Below are 18,526 nucleotides of genomic sequence, written 5' to 3'. Positions count from 1 at the left end.
GCTCTAAACGTGTCAGTTTCCCATTCTAATGACTTTCTAAAGGAGTCGGTTCATTTTAGTAAATCAAAACCATACAGCGCAACCACAGTTGTTCAACTGCCAAACAAATGACTCTGTAACACTTTATTTTAGTGTTCAATTCTCACTTTTAACTAGTTGCTTATTAGCTTGCATAGTACTAGCATATTAGCTGTTTATTAGCACTTACAAACCACATATTAAAGTCCCTGTAAAGCCATATTAAAGTATGTTTTCTGAGTTTGTCACACCACAGAAAAATTTATTAAGTTATTAACCACCCAGCCAAATTTGAATGATTTAAAAAAAAAAAAAAAAAAAAAAAATAGTAAATGAAATAAGTTATCAAAATCGTAAAATAAAAAGTCTTCAGAGTCACATGATCCTTCAGAAATCATTCTAATATGCTGATTCAAGAAAAAAAAAAAGATCATCATCAATGTTGAAAACAGTTGCGCTGCTTAATATTTTTGTGGCAATCGTAATACCCACTTTCAGGATTCTATGATGAATAGAACATTAAAAAACAGCATTTTTTTCCTTTGTATCATAATAAAAGTCTTTACTGTAACTTTTGATTATTATTAGGGCCCGAGCACTGATGGTGTGAGGACCCTTTTGTAATTGCTCAGTCAATTCTTCTTCTTCTCCGAAATGAATCGCATTTTTGAGGGCCTAAACATGCTTGAAGACTCATGAAACTTTGCACACGTGTCAGAAGTGGTGAAAATTTACGTCTGATATGGGTTTCAGAATTAGGTGTGGCAAAATGGCTCAATAGCGCCACCCACAAAATTTCAATTAAGCGCCCTTCGCGCTACGTTTCACGTACAAGTATGAAATTCAGTAGACGCATGTAACAGCCCAATACCTACAAAAAAGTCCATTTGTGCAAAATCTGAAAACCCAACAGGAAGCAAGATATTTTAAATTTTCTCAGCAAAATTTTTGCAGTTTTTGCCATTTCCAGACGTTGTACTTTAACGAACTCCTCCTAGAGCTTTAATCAGATCAACATCATATTTGGTCAGTCTAATCTAAAGGCCTTTGCGACATTAAATTGCGAAGATCTAGAGTTTTCACTGAAGGGTGTGTCCGTGGCGGCCTGACAAATTTCGATGTTTCGCCATGAAACAGGAAGTTGTTGTAACTCGGGCATACAGTGTCCGATATGCCCGAGGGTTTCAGAATTAGGTGTGGCAAAATGGCTCAATAGCGCCACCCACAAAATTTCAATTAAGCGCCCTTCGCGCTACGTTTCACGTACAAGTATGAAATTCAGTAGACGCATGTAACAGCCCAATACCTACAAAAAAGTCCATTTGTGCAAAATCTGAAAACCCAACAGGAAGCAAGATATTTTAAATTTTCTCAGCAAAATTTTTGCAGTTTTTGCCATTTCCAGACGTTGTACTTTAACGAACTCCTCCTAGAGCTTTAATCAGATCAACATCATATTTGGTCAGTCTAATCTAAAGGCCTTTGCGACATTAAATTGCGAAGATCTAGAGTTTTCACTGAAGGGTGTGTCCGTGGCGGCCTGACAAATTTCGATGTTTCGCCATGAAACAGGAAGTTGTTGTAACTCGGGCATACAGTGTCCGATATGCCCCAAACTTCACATGTTTGATAAGAGTCCTGGCATTAACACATCTACATGCCAATATTCAGTTACAGTCATAGCGCCACCTGCTGGCAACAGGAAATGACATGTTTTACACTGTGATTAACTCCTCATAGAGATTTAACCAGATCAACATCCATATTTGGTCAGTGTAATCTAAAGGCCTTGGTGATGTTAACTTGCGAAGATCTAGAGTTTTCGCTGAAGGGCGTGTCCGTGGCGGCCTAAAAAGTCTGATGTTTCGCCATGAAAGAGGAAGCTGTTGTAACTCAGGCATACAGTGTCCGATCTGCCCCAAACTTCACGTGTGATAAGAGTCCTGGCCTAAAGTCATCTACATGCCAATATTCAGTTAGTCATAGCACCACCTGCTGGTAACAGGAAATGGCATGTTTTGCTATAATTCACTCCCAGAAACACATTTGTAAATGCCATGAAGTACCAAAAATACAAGAAACACGTTAAATCATGCAACACTTGGCTAAGTGCTAATGTATGCGATTAACGCCACAAAACAGGAAGCTGTTGTAACTCAGGCATACAATGCCTGCTTCAAACTTCACGTTTGATAATAGTCCTGGCCTGAAGACATCTACATGGCAATATTCAGTTATAGTCAAAGCGCCACCTGCTGGCAGCAGGAACTATGGTGCATCAAAATGACTTTGCCATATTTCTCCTCTATTTATCCGCTTAAATGACTATCGCCCACTGTTCACAGTTTTCCTAAGGTCACCGGGTGGCGGTGAGCCCGAGTGCGAGGGCCCTTTCATCGCTGCTTGCAGCTTTAATTTAATTTGCCCTTGCTGACTTCACCAAAATTACTGCCCTTACTGACACCAAAATTTTGAATGGCAGTGTTTATAAAACCAGCTCATTATATCAAAGTGATTGGACCACATTTAAGCAACTTCTAAAAAAAAACTGCAAAGCAGTTTAAAGTCATTAAAAATACACCTCTCACAAGAACTGTTTTTTATAAGAAAGCATCAACCAAGCAGCATGCATGTAAATGTGAAATTAAATTGTGGATAAACATACACAATGCCCAAATATACATTTCTCTCACTCTCATTCAGACTCAGAAAACAAGGACACATGGGGATGGGGCCAGAAACACACACTCACATGGACACAAACACAAACAGGTGGGCTCCCATGTACCTCAGGCGTGACATCACGGGGTGCAAAACCTGTTCCACCGGTGGTCAGAATCAAGTTGAGCTCCTTCTCGTCACACCAGTCCACCAGCGTCTCCTTTAACACACACACAGAATATCAACACAAAACATTCAGCAGTAATTCTGTATAGTGCAGAAAGATACATTTGTGCAGCATATTTCCCTCAAACTACTGGTGCAACATCATATCAGCTATTTCGGGCATATAGTCTGGCCTGATAAATAAAACATCAATTTTTATTCTGCTGTTACCAGCAAAAAAATATCATATAAAGTGGCTCTGGTATTTGCACATTTAAGCCATTGCATCATTGCAGCAATAGACTTTTAACCAACTAGTGACCCAAGGTGATTTTTAGTGGATGTCTATCACCACAGGTGTACTTCATCACATTAAGTATAAATATGATCCACTAACATTTGTTTTATCATTTAAAATCTTGATGAAATGTTTTGCTTAAAACAGGGTTTGTTTGGTTTAATACTTGTTTTTGTAATGTAATGATATTTATACTTATTAAATGTAGCTTGAGCGTCCAAAATACATCTGAGACACTTTCATTACGTACATTTTTCCATTTCTGAGCTCAGTGGTTTATGGTAGGGCTAAGAGTGTGGCACTAATACTGGCCTCTAGGGGGCAGTAATGTGCAAAGGTGTGTATGGATGTGCATGTTTGCCTCATGGCCTCTCTGAAGGGGTGAGAGGAAGCGTTACCTTGATCTCGTCAATCTCATCAGGGACTATTTTGTATGCAGAGATTATGCCTCCGAGCCTGTGGGTGAAACACACAAACGACAACAACCATTAGTGTATGTTCAGTTCCAACAGCAGGGGAGAAACGGGGAGCGAGAGAGGAAAAAAACACAATGTGACAGAGTGCAGGAAAAAGAAAGAGCAACACAATGCCAGAGGTACCAGAAAGCTGTCAAAATAGATCCCCACACACTCCACCCACAACAGGAATGACAGTTAAAGAAGAAATTTCTCTTTCACAGGGCTCTTGCTGTTTTATTCACTTCAGCATTCACAGGGGTGACGGCTCACTAAGGATTCAACTTTGACAGCGCTGTTTTAGGCCACGAAACAGGTGGATTAACACAATGGCTAGGTTTCAAGTCCAAGCCTCCTATATAAACGTAAATTTGCACTCATAACTTTTGTAACAAACCATATTCGAATACTGAAGTGCAGCACACACTAGTGGCTGCTTCTACTACTGCAACTAGCAATAAATAGAGACAGCAGCTCAGAAACAGATGTGAGCACATTTAAAATTTATGATTTTTAAGTACAATATTCAGCTTAGTGCATGATTATATACAAAATAAATAATGTCTCATGTCCATTTAACTTTAAATTATGTTATTATGTGAGAAGACAGGCGATACAAGATGCAAGCTACCACAGCTAGTTGGAAATCAGTTGCTGGTTACAACGACCAATTAAACAGTTTAAAGCTCTTTAAATATTAAACAGGAAGCTATTACGGAAACAGGGAAAATGGGATGCAAGTTGGACTCAAACTTGTATCGTCTACGTGAGCACCGCATCTTGACATGTCCGGACCGCAGAGCTATGTGTGCAACTAAAGGTGATTTAAAAACCAGGACAAGCTGAAAAGATTTAGCAAAATCTTGTTTTTTAGTTTGGCTCAGGATTGGTTTTCTGGAGCTTATTTGTATATTTGGGGCTCTCTGTGTTGATTACGTTGTTGTATTGCATCTACATTTTCTCTTGAAGTACATCTATCTGTCCATCTAACTGTGTAGTGCCCACAAAAGAGCAAGAAATCGAGAAAAAGAAAGAAAGAGAGAGGGAGAGAGACAGAGAGAGCAGAGACTAAAAGAAGAATATGCTGAACACAAAGATGCAGAGCTCTTTAATCCGGTTGCCAGGGAAACCGCTGGTGTGTGAAGATTGGGGGTTTGGGGAGAGGTGCTTTAAGACGGAGATGAGTTTGGGATTTCAACCTGGGTATTTTGTTTGTGTAAGTGAGTACACACATGCACACACATACGCGAAGAAAGGAAAGTGAAGAATGCTGAATTTAACTGAAGCGCCTTCTGAATGTGGGCAAAACTGTTCGATTGTGGCTTTATTAATGAGTGTGTACGTGGGTTGGGCAGCATAGTCTGTCAAACCAAAACAAGCATGTTAACGCGTGTCTTTGTGTACCGATTTAGTTGAGGTTTCAACCTGAATAAAGCCATCACACACTATTTTCAAATTTGAAACTCTTAGGTGCAGTGCATGTATCACTCACATAGCCACACATGCTCAACTAAAGGCTGGCCCAAACTAAAAGATTTTTAAAATCTTGTCAGAATTTTAAAACGTGAGAGTCCATAAACATGACGATAAAAAAGAATACATAGATTTAACAGTTTTGTTCCTAAAGTGTGTGGCGTGCCGCAATATGACCAAGACAGCAACACCACAAACTAACAGACTCCATTCACAAACCACCAGAGTCCCGACTGTGAACACGGGAAATCTCGCAAAATCTCTTGTGGTCAAACGTGACTTTATAGTAAACAAACATGGACGATGGGCAAGAAGAAATGACGATAATAGTGTTTGGACTGCTTTATACAGAAAATTTGCGAGGGGGAAAAAGAAAAATGTTTGGATGAAGTTATGTTATCCGTTTTCCGTCAGCTCGCTTTCTGATTTGGTATCGTTTCATTCCACGTGATGATCTACAGAGTGTGTGCGTGTTTGTCCTCGGGGTTGCCCCCACACAACAGGATTTCTGATTGTAAAAATTCAACATGTTGGATATTTGAGATTTTAGATTTTAGATCAGTGTGGCCCTGACGTTTTTTCGAGCAGATTCAATCACTCTTAACACACCTCAAACCACAAGAATATATGATAAAGATAATCTGTAGAACCATCAAGATAGTTGGGACTTTACCTAGGATTATCAAGGGGAGAATTGGGCCCAAAATCGGCCCAATTATCTTATAGTGTGTGGGTGCCTTAAGCAGACAAGGCTTTGGAATTTAAAGCGATGAATTTATTAACCAGTTGCACCTCTTTAACACAGTATTTCAGTGCATAAAACATGTAATTCAATTGCCATCTGCAATACATTTTAGTGAGGCTCTAAAGGGCTTTTCGCACTTGAAATAGTTAATCCTGGGTCAATATAAACCCCGTGTAAATGGAATCCTGGGTTATCTTGCTTCACGTTTCACACTGCTCATAATGTACCCGGGGTTAACAATTAATCCTGGGTATTCATAATCCGACACTTCACATTGTACATTCCTAAACCCAGGGTTAACATTCTTATTGGCATATTTGCGGTGTCAGTGTCATTGACTGGATAAATGTAGCACGCGACTTGTTTACATAGGCTAGCTACAGTATCTCTAGCATTGCGCATCCTCGTATTGGCGACTGTACTATAGAGTTTATACTTAATGAACATTTCGGACTATAAAGGTAAGAATGAAACGGTCTCTTCTTCACTCAAATTGTCGTGTTTTCTGTCAGCATTTGACATTTTTCCTCTCATACGCTGAATTTACTCTTTATATACAATGTGCAGTGTTTCCGTGACTGTCCAAAGCTGGCAAATATGAGTACGTGATTGGTTGTCTGTTGCTAAGTGTCTAGCTGTAACATTCTAACACTGCATAGTTTCAGACTGTACAAGTTTGGCACCGCAATGCGGGGTTAACAATGCAAAAGCGGTGCTAACCCTGCTCCGGAGCAGGGTTTCATAACCCCGGGTAAAAAGCGGTGCTAACCCCGCTTCTACTAATTACAAGTGTGAAACGTTCCTTTACCCGGGGTTTAAAGTGGTGTTTAGAACGACGATAACCTGGGGTTAAGCGAAGTGTGAAAAGCCCTTAAATGTGCTAAAACAGTGTTTCACAGTGAGTACTTGTCACTGTCACTAGTAATTGTCATTATTAAATAATATTATTAAAGGCGGGGTATGCGATTTGTTCCAGAAACATTTTTTGTTATGCTGGTTGAAAGTCTCTTCACATCCTGATAGCTATCACTAAGTTGAGTGGTCTAAATGTATTTATATGTTCATATATAATCTGTGGAAGGCGTAGGACCATTAAATGTTCATCCAATCATTGAATTCGGTCCGAATGCAATGATACGATGACCTACCTGCCTGTCAGCATATGTATTTCCATACCCCTGTGCACCCTGTTCACGCAGACATCACACGTCTTCAGCGCGTTTCATGCTATGCAGAGTTAGACAGAAGCCAGTCACCGAACACCGCAACCAAAACAACAGCCACCTTTATCAGTTCCTCCAAAACCAAAACAACAAGCTTATGCTGCGTTCACACCATAACTACTGTAATTTAGAAGAGATGAAGGCCCGTGATGTTATACTCGGAGCGGTTTGTGAAGTTCAGTGCTCTACACTTTTGTTTGCTCCTTGCTGTGCGCGTTCATGTGTTTTGGAGGAGACGTGGCTTTGTAGAGCGCTCTGAAGGGAGGGTGGGATCTTATGCTTTCAAAGCTAGCTCGCTATTGCTAGCCTCTCCGAAAATTGCCTACCCTACCTTTAAGTAATGAAATTAATTATTGTAACTGACTTATTTACGAAACTCTTTCCTTTGTCTTTCCAAGTCTTACCAAGCATTGCACTAATCACGTCTGCGGTAAACAGGAAGTTAAAAAAAGTTTTAGTAAGAAGAGACCCAGTAAAGTAGCCTTTACAATTGGGCACTAAGAATTGTGCAACTTGCGTTCAGCAGATATTCTTGACTTGTTTAAGCAGTTACCTGATTTGGATACAGTACGTCCTGTAGTGAATTAGGTGTCCTATTTGCACCCACTGAAAATACAGGAAAGGCAGACACTATCAAGACAGGTTCTTTTTCAAGTTACGCAGGTTCAAAAATGGTCCCAATCCTAGTCTCCTCTCTACTGTCATTGATCAAAAATAAATAAATAAATAAAAACAGACAACCCTGGCGAGTTAATAAATAACTGTCTGCAGGCCCACGGCAAATAAAAGCCGGTTTCATAAGGAACTATAACCTTGGTGACACTTTTCTGCTCTCGGGTGAAGACACGTCCATCTCTGTTTCTCAGGTGAGTGCTCAGCTGTCCCTCTCTCAAATGTCTGCATGTTCACCTCTCTGTAGGTGAAGACGTCGGAATCATCTCTATCCAGAGGACGATGAGCCACGCGTGTCCCCGCTATGATTAATTCAGCTCTATTTTTACCACACCTCGTTAGTAAAACTGACAGCTCTTCCGATGAATCAATTCACCTGAGCTGACAGAGCACTGGAGATGGAGCTCACCAGTCAACAGACAACACACACATTCCTTATCCATCAATAGTCTCTGAACTATCTCTACCTTCTGGCTGCGCCCCATGCCTCTCCTCCTCTCTGACATCTCTCGGAGACCTACATCCTGCTGTCTCTGTTGCTCCACTGACCTTGGTCGGGGTACAGAGACTTGCCCTGTACAAAGCTTTGGTTTTAGATGCTAAAGTAGAAACAGAGGTGGGCAGGCATTGCAGGTTCCTTTCGATTCCTGATCCATCATAGAGGCCCATGACCCTACTGCTCAATCCTCTTTACTCATAACAGCACAATATCAATAACTCCAGATATATCAATTATTAAAACAGGTCATTGTCCACTTGCTGTGTCTGAAACAAAAAGCAGCTTCCTTTAATGACATAACAGGTAGCGTTTTCTGAAATAAGGTACCTCCCAAGGAAACTAGTCTTCAAAGGCACTTCAGAAATCAACAGATTGGTGCATCTTTTTAGACAGGTTGTTAGTGAACATTGGATTTGGACGTGCCTTGAGGCCTTCCAACCTTCGAATTATGCCAAGAGAAGGCAGCAATTAAACAGAGAGGGGGAAGGACAATGAGCTCTTCTTCCTGCTGAAAGTCTGTTAAAGATGAGGAGGTTTCTCAAAGCTCGAGAGGTATACGCTGAAGTATACGAGAAGCCTGAATTAAGTGAAGAGTCCTCACTACACCTATTTGCAAGAGTGCATGCAGACATACTCTGCACTCAAGCACTCATAAGTACAGTCTCCAGCAGTTCAGTCCTGCATGTGGTCATTTTTTCATGACCTTTGACACATGACTGAAGAAAATAAATACACTACTTTAGCGTCTCATATGCACCTAGTCAAAAGTAGATATACCTTTGATGTAACTGACACTATAATACACACTTTCACTAACTGCTTACTTTCTACACAAATTACATGACATAAAATAGGTCCTGTAATTGGTTTATATAGTTAGTTTTATGGACCCAGATTTTTGACCAATTTGAAGCATATTCTGTCCAAAAGCCACCAACTAGGCCGTTCAGAAAGAACAAGATCTTGCTTATTTGGAGACCCCAGCATTCGATTTCATTCAGACAAGAGACAAGGGCCAACCAGATTTGCTTTTTTACAAACAGATTACGGACGCTCAAGAATCTTGTTTGCTTGCTGGTCTCAAACAAAACTCTTAAATATCTTTCAAAGATCTGATGCCATAAAACTAACAAACTTGGGCAAATCCAGCAATAAACTGTTACTCAGAAGTAGATCTAGTAGTCTAGATTAATAATATAATAAAATTTGATAAGAATATACCACATTTCTGACCACGGTGCAGTTCAGGGGCAGACTGGCCATCTGGAGCACCAGGAGTTTTCCCAGTGGGCTGCTGTACAATGTGGACTGGCCAGTTAGTGTTACTACATTAAACCCATGGTAAATGATGGTGATTTGTATGTTGAAAATCTTTCTAACTGGATCGTTCATGGCACAATGTTTCTCGTGTTTGTCAGTGCTGTTGAGAATGTCAGTGCTGTTTCATCTGATTTAATTTAAATCACAGAAGGGGTTTTCACGCTGCGCCTAACCCCGGGTTATCATCGTTCTAAACACCGCTTTTAACCCCGAACGTTTCACACTTGTAATTTAGAAGCAGGGTTAGCACCGCTTTTTACCCGGGGTTATGAAACCCAGCTTCACACTGACCAAACTTGGATAGTGTGAAATTATGTGGTGTTAGAATGTTACGACTAAAAAGTTAGCAACGGATAACCAATAGCTTGCCTCATATTCACATGCTTTAGACAGTCACAAAAACACGGCGCATAAACAGTAAATTCAGTGTTTGAGAGGAAAAATGTCAAATACTGACAGAAAACGCGACAATTTGAGTGAAGAAGAGACCATTCAGTATAAACTCGATAGTACAGTCGGCAATACAGGATGCTCAATGCTAGAGCTTGGAAAACAGGTCGCGTGCTGCATTTATCCAATCATTGACACTGCAAATATGCAATTAAGAATGTGAAAAGTCAGTTTATAAATACCCAGAATTAATTGTTATCCCCAGGTACATTATGAGCAGTGTGAAACGCGAAGCAAGATATTCCAGGATTCCGTTTACCTGTGGTTTAGAATGACCCAGGGTTTATTATTTCAAGTGTGAAAAGCCCTAGAGACATTTGTGTTCTTCACTGAATTCAAGTGCTTCTCACTGGATCTCACAGCGCTGTTTAGTGGTTGCGTGATCGAGACCGATCAGCAAGTAAACGCATCTTCACTAGTAAGCTTGCGCTGCCATTTGAGTTGAGTGGATAAATGGTCAGTGTGGCACCATTAATGCTGTTCTGTTCCGCTTTGGTGCATGAGCATCATATTGAACAATTATCGAACTGTTATCATTTTATCAAGAAAAATTATATCATGATAATTATCGCTATGGTTTTATCAACCAGCTCAACTCAGAAGCATTTATTATATCAGCTTGATACACTCTAAAGAAAACCTTGCTTCCTGGGAAACTGATAGTAGTCTGTGCACCTCAATTTCTGGAAGTGTATAGAAGCCTTGCTTCAAATTCTGTCAATTCACAGAATCAATGGAGTTTGCAACAATGCATGAAAGGTAATGCAGACAGACTAAGTAAGAAATTGCAGCTACTGTCCTCCTTTATCAGGGATGGACTCTTGGGCCTTGCATCAAATGCTGGCCTAAACACTTGCAGTCTTACTTCAAGTCCACACATTGGTCTGGAATGAATCATTGGGTAGTAGTCCATATCAGTGTGGGCTCGGCATAAGGCTGCATTCAAAGGCACATATGGACTAGGTTACCCTTCACACGCTCAAGTGACAGCCATCACAAGTCCACAAGTTCAAGGACATCCCATCCATTCAGCAAAGAAAGATTAGGAATGGGAAACGATGCCCATCTGGCAATGTCTTATGGTGAACAGGACCTGATGCATGGGCGGTAGGAAAGCGAATTGTGAATCACTTACAAGGATGGGTCATGGACAAGATCTTTGAGGTTGACTCCACTGCGGTCCTCGGCAAGGTTTCTGAAGCAGCTGTCACTCACTGCAGACAGGAGAGAGAGAGAGATGGAGAAAGGATGTGAGACATAGGAAAAGAAAAGAGAAAAGAGTAAAAAAGCACATTATTGCATGGAAATAATATAATGCCCTTTTGTAGACCACAAATGTCTGATTCCTTAAACGTCACGTTAGTCCTGAGGTTTGAGAGAATATGAGTTATGTCAAAACACATTACTCAACAAAAGCACGCAACGACAAGCGTGGAGAATCATACTCTCAGGCCTTCATGTATTCTATGTAATGGAGGCCACACTGTTACACACAAGAGAGCATTAACATTACTGTCAACTTGCTCTGGGATTTTACAACCTGTATGATGGTGAGCAGAATCAGCACCACTGATAACCATCAGCTCAGCACACATCCTCAAGCACCAGCACAAAGCTACCAGTAGTTACAATTACAAACAGTAGTTAAATGGTATGTATCATTGAAAACAGGATTTTTCTTGCTTTTTCCTTGTTCTTATTGAACTATGTACACATATTCAAAATGAACCACCTACTGAAACAATGCTGCAAAAATCTGTCATTCAGAAATTGTTATGGTATTGATGCCTAAACTTTAAGCTTATTAGCATATGACCGACCACGCTTACATATCAATGCCTATTTAGAATTCAGTAACATGACAAACCTTGATGAACAACAGTGAGAACTTTGAGTCACACTTTAGATTAGGGTCCAATTCTCATTATTGACAATGACTTTTGTCTCAATAAACTCCTAATTTCTGCTTATTAAAGGGGACCTATAATGCCACTTTTACAAGATGTAATATAAGTCTCTGGAGTCCCCAGAATGTGTCTGTGAAGTTTCAGCTCAAAATACCCCACAGATCATTTATTATAGCTTGTCACATTTGCCCCTATTTGGGTGTGAACAAAAACATGCCGTTTTTGTGTGTGTCCCTTTAAATGCAAATGAGCTGCTGCTCCCGACCCACTTTCTAGAAGAGGGCGGACCTTCAACAGCTCACGCTTCGGTTGCTCAACAACAACAAAGATGAAGAATCTCACGCAGCCAAAATGACAATTGTCAGTAATAATGTTCAGACTTACATTGTTCAAACCGGAGTCAGACACTGATGGAGAGACTAAAGAAGAAGTTACAACTTTTAGAATGCATCTGGACATTTCTGAATGGTTAGTGGATAAATTTATGTAGTTGCTGTGGAGTTGATTCAACTCATTGACTAGCATGTGCTGTCATGTTAATGTTTTGTGCAAATCCAAAGTTGAATTGATGCTCGTTTGTGAAGCAGTCCGGTATAAAATGACGGCATGGTCAAAACACTCTACTACAACAACTCCTCCTCTTCTCTAAAGCAGCTCAACATGGCCTCACTCCCTTTGTTGCATGTTCCCGGGGGCAGGGTTTATGTAAATGTGGGGGTTTGTGATGTCACAAACCTAGGAAGAAGTTTGTTGTAGTTTCTACCAGCCGTTTGTTGTAGTCCTTAAAAAGCAATTTCTGTAAAAGAAAATATCTCCCTTTGCATTGAACTTTGAGCGTCGTAACTTTGTAGATGTTTATGCTCAAACAGCAACATTACACACTAACTAAAGTTTAAAAAAAAAAAAAAGAGAAATTATAATCAAGGACTCCTTTAATAGTTAGTAAGGTAGTTGTTAAGTTTAGGTATTAGGTAGGATTAAGGGATGTAGAAAAGGTCATGCAGAATAAGGCATTAATATCTGCTTTATAAGTACTAATAAACAGCCAAAACCTAGTAATAGGCATGCTAATAAGCAACGAGTTAATAGTGAGAAATGGACCCTCAACTAAAGTGTAACCAAACTTTGTTATTAAAAAGTTAGCCAATCATAACAAAGGTCACTTGCATATACAAATCTTAAAGAAATAGTTCATCCAAAAATAAAAATTCAATGTTTCATGTCTTATGTTGTTTTGGACTCCACTGACTTTCACTGTATGGACAAAAACAGCTGAAGTATTCTTAAAATTATGTTACACGGAAGAAAATCATAACAGTTTAGAACGAAATACGGGTGAGTAAATAAATGACAGAATTTTCATTTTTGGGTGAACTATCCCTCTAAAGGTAGCACACAGTAGCAACAAAGCATCAAAGAACCGGTCAAAAATGATAAAGAAAAACAACCACTGTTTGTGATGCAAGATATCTTGACTAACGCTATTATTGGACTTTAGGGAAGAAAATAAAACACATAAGTATAGACTATATCAAAGTTGTAGTCGAGGCCCGCTCATTAGAGTCAGAGACCAGGCCAAGACCTGAGTAGTTTGAGTCCAAGTCAAGACCGAGACCAGAAAAGAATAGAGTACGAGTCTAAATAATTCAGACAGTGTAAATATGCTTTCCATTGAGGCGAATGAAGCCTAGTTTCACGTCAGTGTCACTCAGACCTCCGGGACAGAGGTCAACAAGTCAAGACCGAATGCTCCAAATGCTCGAGGGTCCATGACAAGACCAAGACCATGAAAATATGGTCAAGATCGAGTCTAGACTCGAGTCAACACTGAACGACAATGAAACCCTATTTAAACCTGATCTTACTGTGCATGTTATGCCAAAGAAAAATATATGCAATCAAAATGTAACTTTCTCCGCCTATGAAATTACTTTTTAGGGTCACCAAGCTCTATTTTTTCAACCACCAGCCATATAGAAACGACTATTTATGATCAAGTCCCATCCTACATTTTTTTCATTGAATATCACGCTTTACCTAGAAATATGCATATTACCGAATTAAAAAAGGTTGCAAATGCTTTAATATGCTTTTAATAGTAACAGAAATAATAGTAATTTCAACAGCATTGTGATATAAAAAGGTCCAGTCTAGCTCAAAACAGGTCAAAATCTGTGACGAGGGAAGAGAATGACCCGTGCTGTGTAAATAAATGATAAAGTGCTGCCGTTCACCGTCACATTCCCCATCACGCACAAGGGCTCGGTGCAACACTTGCTTCATAATTGCAGCATTTTCTCACCCTTCTCTCTTTTCTCCTCATCTCTTGCTCTCTCTGTTCTCTCTCTCTCTCTCCACCCTGCTAACCCTTGATCTATAAATAGGTTGGTGTTCCCTGCAGGAGGCAGGAGAAGTGAGCTCTCCTCAGAGAGGCGGCAAAAAACTTCTTGTCACAGGCACGGAAACGCAATGTCTGTATGAGTATGAATGAGGGTGAAGGAGGATTGTTCTGCCAATGCATCGTATACAAGTGACCATATGTGTGTGTGTGTGTGTGTGTGTGTGTGTGGGGGAGAGAGAGAGAGGGAGAAGGAAAGACGCAGCAGTTGGAACATTCATCAGAGATGTTAAGGCATCAGAATGTTAATATCACCAGAGCTCTGCCCTGCATGAGAGGAGAGGAGCCTTGTCATTTTTTCAGACCTGCTAAAGAGCTACACCTCTCAAGTAAAGCATTGTTAAGCATATCAATTCATTGTCAAAGTCATTGCTCCTATAAAAACTTACAAGTACCATGGTACTTTAATATTACCATGACACAGATGTCATTCACATGGTATTCCAAGGAATACTATATGACAATATATGACTTCTATATAAGGTAATAGGAATGATCCCCAACACATTGTGAACCTTCCTCATGAATATTAATTAGGTGACTTAACATTCGCCCAGAAGCTGTAACTGATTTGCTGAAAAGCAAGTAAGTGAACGCAGCCATAATAGGATAACCACTCACTGATTCATTAATTCCATCGACTATCAGTTTGCAACCATTTGACAAAAACTTCTGCTTGGTTTTAAATGGCTTTGTTTTATGTGGCTGGCAGCAATTTTTTTATTTGTACTGTAAAAAGAATATCTGAAAATATTTTATGTAAATATAAAAAAAAAAATCATGATTATAATGATTATAATGATACCTTACATAAAGTACTGTAGTGATAATAACTGATGGTTATACCATGGTATTTACATGGAATTCCAAGGTACCGAAAAATACCATGATTTCACCATGGAACAATAGCCGCTTCTCCACCGTCAGGCCGAACGGTTCTTAGAATGTAAGGAACGGTTCCAGCCGTGTTTCCACTGGAGCCTGGTACGGCACGGCACGATTACAAACCGTTCTCGGCATGGTTGTCTAACCGCGCTAAATCGTGCTAGTAGAATCCGTAAAGTGATGTCGCCACTCAGGATTGGTCACTTGTCTGTTGCCTGGCTACCAGTTTCTCCGTAGTTGGCTAAGCGCTCTATTTGAGCGACATAAACACAAATTAATAATAAAATTAACAGAAATATCTAATCATTCTCCATAACGCAGTCGTTATTTACATCTCATATCATAAGTAAACCGTACCAAGGCAACGGCTGACGCTTTTATATTACATTCCATAGAGTGGCCGTTTAATCTTTTATTTAATTCCTTTTAATAAAAAAATAAAAAAACCCAATACCCCCCGGTCCCCCCCTAATGTTCAAGACGTGGTTACGGCCTTGGTATCATATCAAATAATATAAATATAAAAGGAATTATTGAACACCGCCAATTCTCAAGTCACACAGACACGGCATCTCTCAAGCTCCGTTTGTAGGAAGGCGCATACACACACACACACACACACACACACACACACACACACACACACACACACGCTTTTTCTTTCTACCTCATGTCTGTGACTCACAGCTCTGCAGACGGAAAAGTCTGTCTGCATGGACACTTTGGTGAGGTGAGAGTTTCCCTCTCAGCGTGAGACTGTGTGTGTTTGTGTGAGTGTGTGTGTCTGTGTGAGAGTGTGTGTTGCCTGAGGCTGTGCGTAGGAGTTAGACTTGCATGAGCTGAGCTGGTGTAAAACCCTGTCTCGTTAACCCCTGCCTACATCCAGAGAAGACCTGTGGACCTCACTCTGTTCCTCAAACACCACAGGTCCAACACCTGGGAGCAGATATGCCCAGCTTTGAGCAGCAAACCTCAGTTGGAGCAGCATTCTCTGTGAAAAACCCTCCTGCTATAAAAGACTACATATAGAATCATCCGGTACTAAAGGACAAGTCTGTCTCCAATTGGATGATCGGCTAATCTAGTTGGTTCATTTACTTCCCCTCTTATTTCATCCCTCTAAGTTTTTCAAGGTTTATTCTGATGCTATGGCTGTTGTTCTCTTACCAGTAAGCAAAGTGACAGTGACCAAAGTAATATCAAAGAGGCAACCTCCATAAAACTGAAAAGTCTTATTACTTTTGATACTTTTTGTGTGTGTCCCTTTAAATTCAAATGAGCTGCTGCTCCCGGCCCCCCTTTTCAGAAGAGGGCAAAGCTTTAACAGCTTGTGCTTCTTTTGGATACCCAGAAACAACAAAACTGGAGAATCTCACGCAGCCAAAATGTCAGAAACTGTCTTTAGTACACTTTACCGACTTTACCGAAATTAAATTCAACCACGGTTTCCTCAGTGGCTCAGAGTCTTTGGAGACTTTTGCGCTCGTTGGTACATCCAATAACAGAACATCTGTAATGTTTTTTTTTGGTGCAGACATTGTATATCTCCATCTGCTACAGCGAGGAAACGCAAATGGCGGACTGCTGCGGCTCACTCAAGGCTGTATCTATGCTAATAGGGCAGATCACAAGTCATGGGCGGGGCTTCCATACTCTTACGAAAGAGTAGCGGGAAATCTGGAATCGCGCATTTCGAAAGACTGTTTATGATTTATGGGGGTTATAAAAAAAGAGTGAGTGGATTTTTTACCATTATAGGCTGGTTGTTTACACAAACTATGGACAAACATCTGTGTTCAAACACCTTATAAAAGTGAATTTTGCATAATAGGTCCCCTTTAACATAACTAAAACTAGATTCTCGCATTTTCTGAGTCATATGCGAGTGGTGCAAAATAGGGCTGCACAATTAATCACAATTAAATCCCATGCGATTTGGCAAATGCTGCGATTATTTAATGCGTAGCTTGCCAGAGCTGTACGGCTCTGTGATCAGTAGTAAATGCTTCTCCATCTGAAAGCCAGAGGGCGCTCTCGAGCAGAAACTCTAAATATGCCCTGCCGCCAAAGTAGATGACACACGTCATTCCAGGAAATCCCTATGGGCATCATACTATCTGTAGCTGAATAAACAGAAGATTGAAACGCTTTGATTGATTAAACATGATTAATAAACACACGACTGCCTTATTCTGTGTAAGAAACTACATCATCTCACAGAAGGATGCTCAACTGTCGTTATGAAGTGAGTTTGGAGTAAAAACATTTTATTAAATGTTGTATTTTGTTGGACAAGATGTTAATAAATCCTTCTCATGTCTGGAAAGATGTTTGATTCGCGTTGCTTTTTCAAATGCACATTATAAGCAACTCAAACTTGCTGTGCTTTCAGATGGATTAGCCTTTGGAGCCATACTTCACTGACAAGCCGCGCATAAAAAAATAATAATAATCGCAGCCTTTGCGATTTCATAATCGCACTAAGCCAAATCGTTCAAGCGCGATTTCATTGTTATTTTTCTAATCATCCAATTAATCATGTAGCCCTAGTGTAAAACTTTCCGCCACACTGCTAAGTTGCTGTGTGTAGTTTCCAGGACGTTCCTATGCAGTTGCTAAGGTCTCCTGGGTGGTTGCTAAGTGGTTTCTTTGGGTGTTCTGAGCGTAAAGGCCCATTCACACCAAGAACGATAACTATAACAATAACTATAATGATAACCATTAGCCCATACCAGCGGATGATAACATTCATTGTTTAAAAGCATGTCAATTAAAGTCACCATGAAATCAAAATGGACAATTCTTGGTTTTTTATGGAATAGTACTATAAACGATTTATCTGTTCACATCATTAATTTTTTTTAATTCATGTGCCCTCATAATCTTACTCAAAATATCATCCCCTCCCTCTTGCAGCGACATATCTTCTCTTCTCTGATGACATGTTTACTGGCGGGAGGGTGGGGCAACCTGTCACTCACATGAGATCACAACAACAGCAAACCACAACCATCCAATTAATTCCCCATGTACAAAATCAAGCCCCGCCCAACATTTTTTCTTGTTCGAGAAGCCGTTTCAGTCAGATATATATGTCACAATAGGAAAGAAAAGACTATCGCAACTTCCGTTTCATGCCAACTTTAAATGCTCGAGCTCTATAAAGTCAGGTGGATCCTGATTGGCTGTTTTTTATTGTTCATCACTTGAAGAAAAAAAAAAGGTCCGAAAGAGATTCAGATGATTTTGTTTTTTCTGTGTCCTTATTATAACTATGGTGTGGACTTCGCTATTCTCATAGAATTAGAGTGACTATTAAAACTTTATAGTTATAGTTATCGTCTTTTAAAGTCGCAA

General features: G+C 40.0%; 1 protein-coding gene across 12 annotated transcripts in view; it reads right to left on the bottom strand.

Moving 5' to 3' along the window:
• Positions 1 to 18,526, bottom strand: part of gphna (gephyrin a) — a 97,576-nt gene that overhangs the window by 56,090 nt on the left and 22,960 nt on the right. For all 12 annotated transcript variants that reach the window (XM_051868352.1, XM_051868355.1, XM_051868354.1 and 9 more), the window contains exons 2-4: positions 11,115 to 11,193; positions 3,541 to 3,598; positions 2,807 to 2,899 (exon numbers count right to left, since the gene is read on the bottom strand). In XM_051868352.1, coding sequence (XP_051724312.1) covers positions 2,807 to 2,899; positions 3,541 to 3,598; positions 11,115 to 11,193 — 230 coding nt within the window. The remainder of the gene's footprint in view (positions 1 to 2,806; positions 2,900 to 3,540; positions 3,599 to 11,114; positions 11,194 to 18,526) is intronic.

The sequence above is a fragment of the Ctenopharyngodon idella genome, chromosome 17 (assembly GCF_019924925.1).
Source record: "Ctenopharyngodon idella isolate HZGC_01 chromosome 17, HZGC01, whole genome shotgun sequence".
In the NCBI taxonomy this organism is placed as follows: Eukaryota; Metazoa; Chordata; class Actinopteri; order Cypriniformes; family Xenocyprididae; genus Ctenopharyngodon; species Ctenopharyngodon idella.
This window is presented reverse-complemented; position numbering and strand designations above follow the sequence as displayed.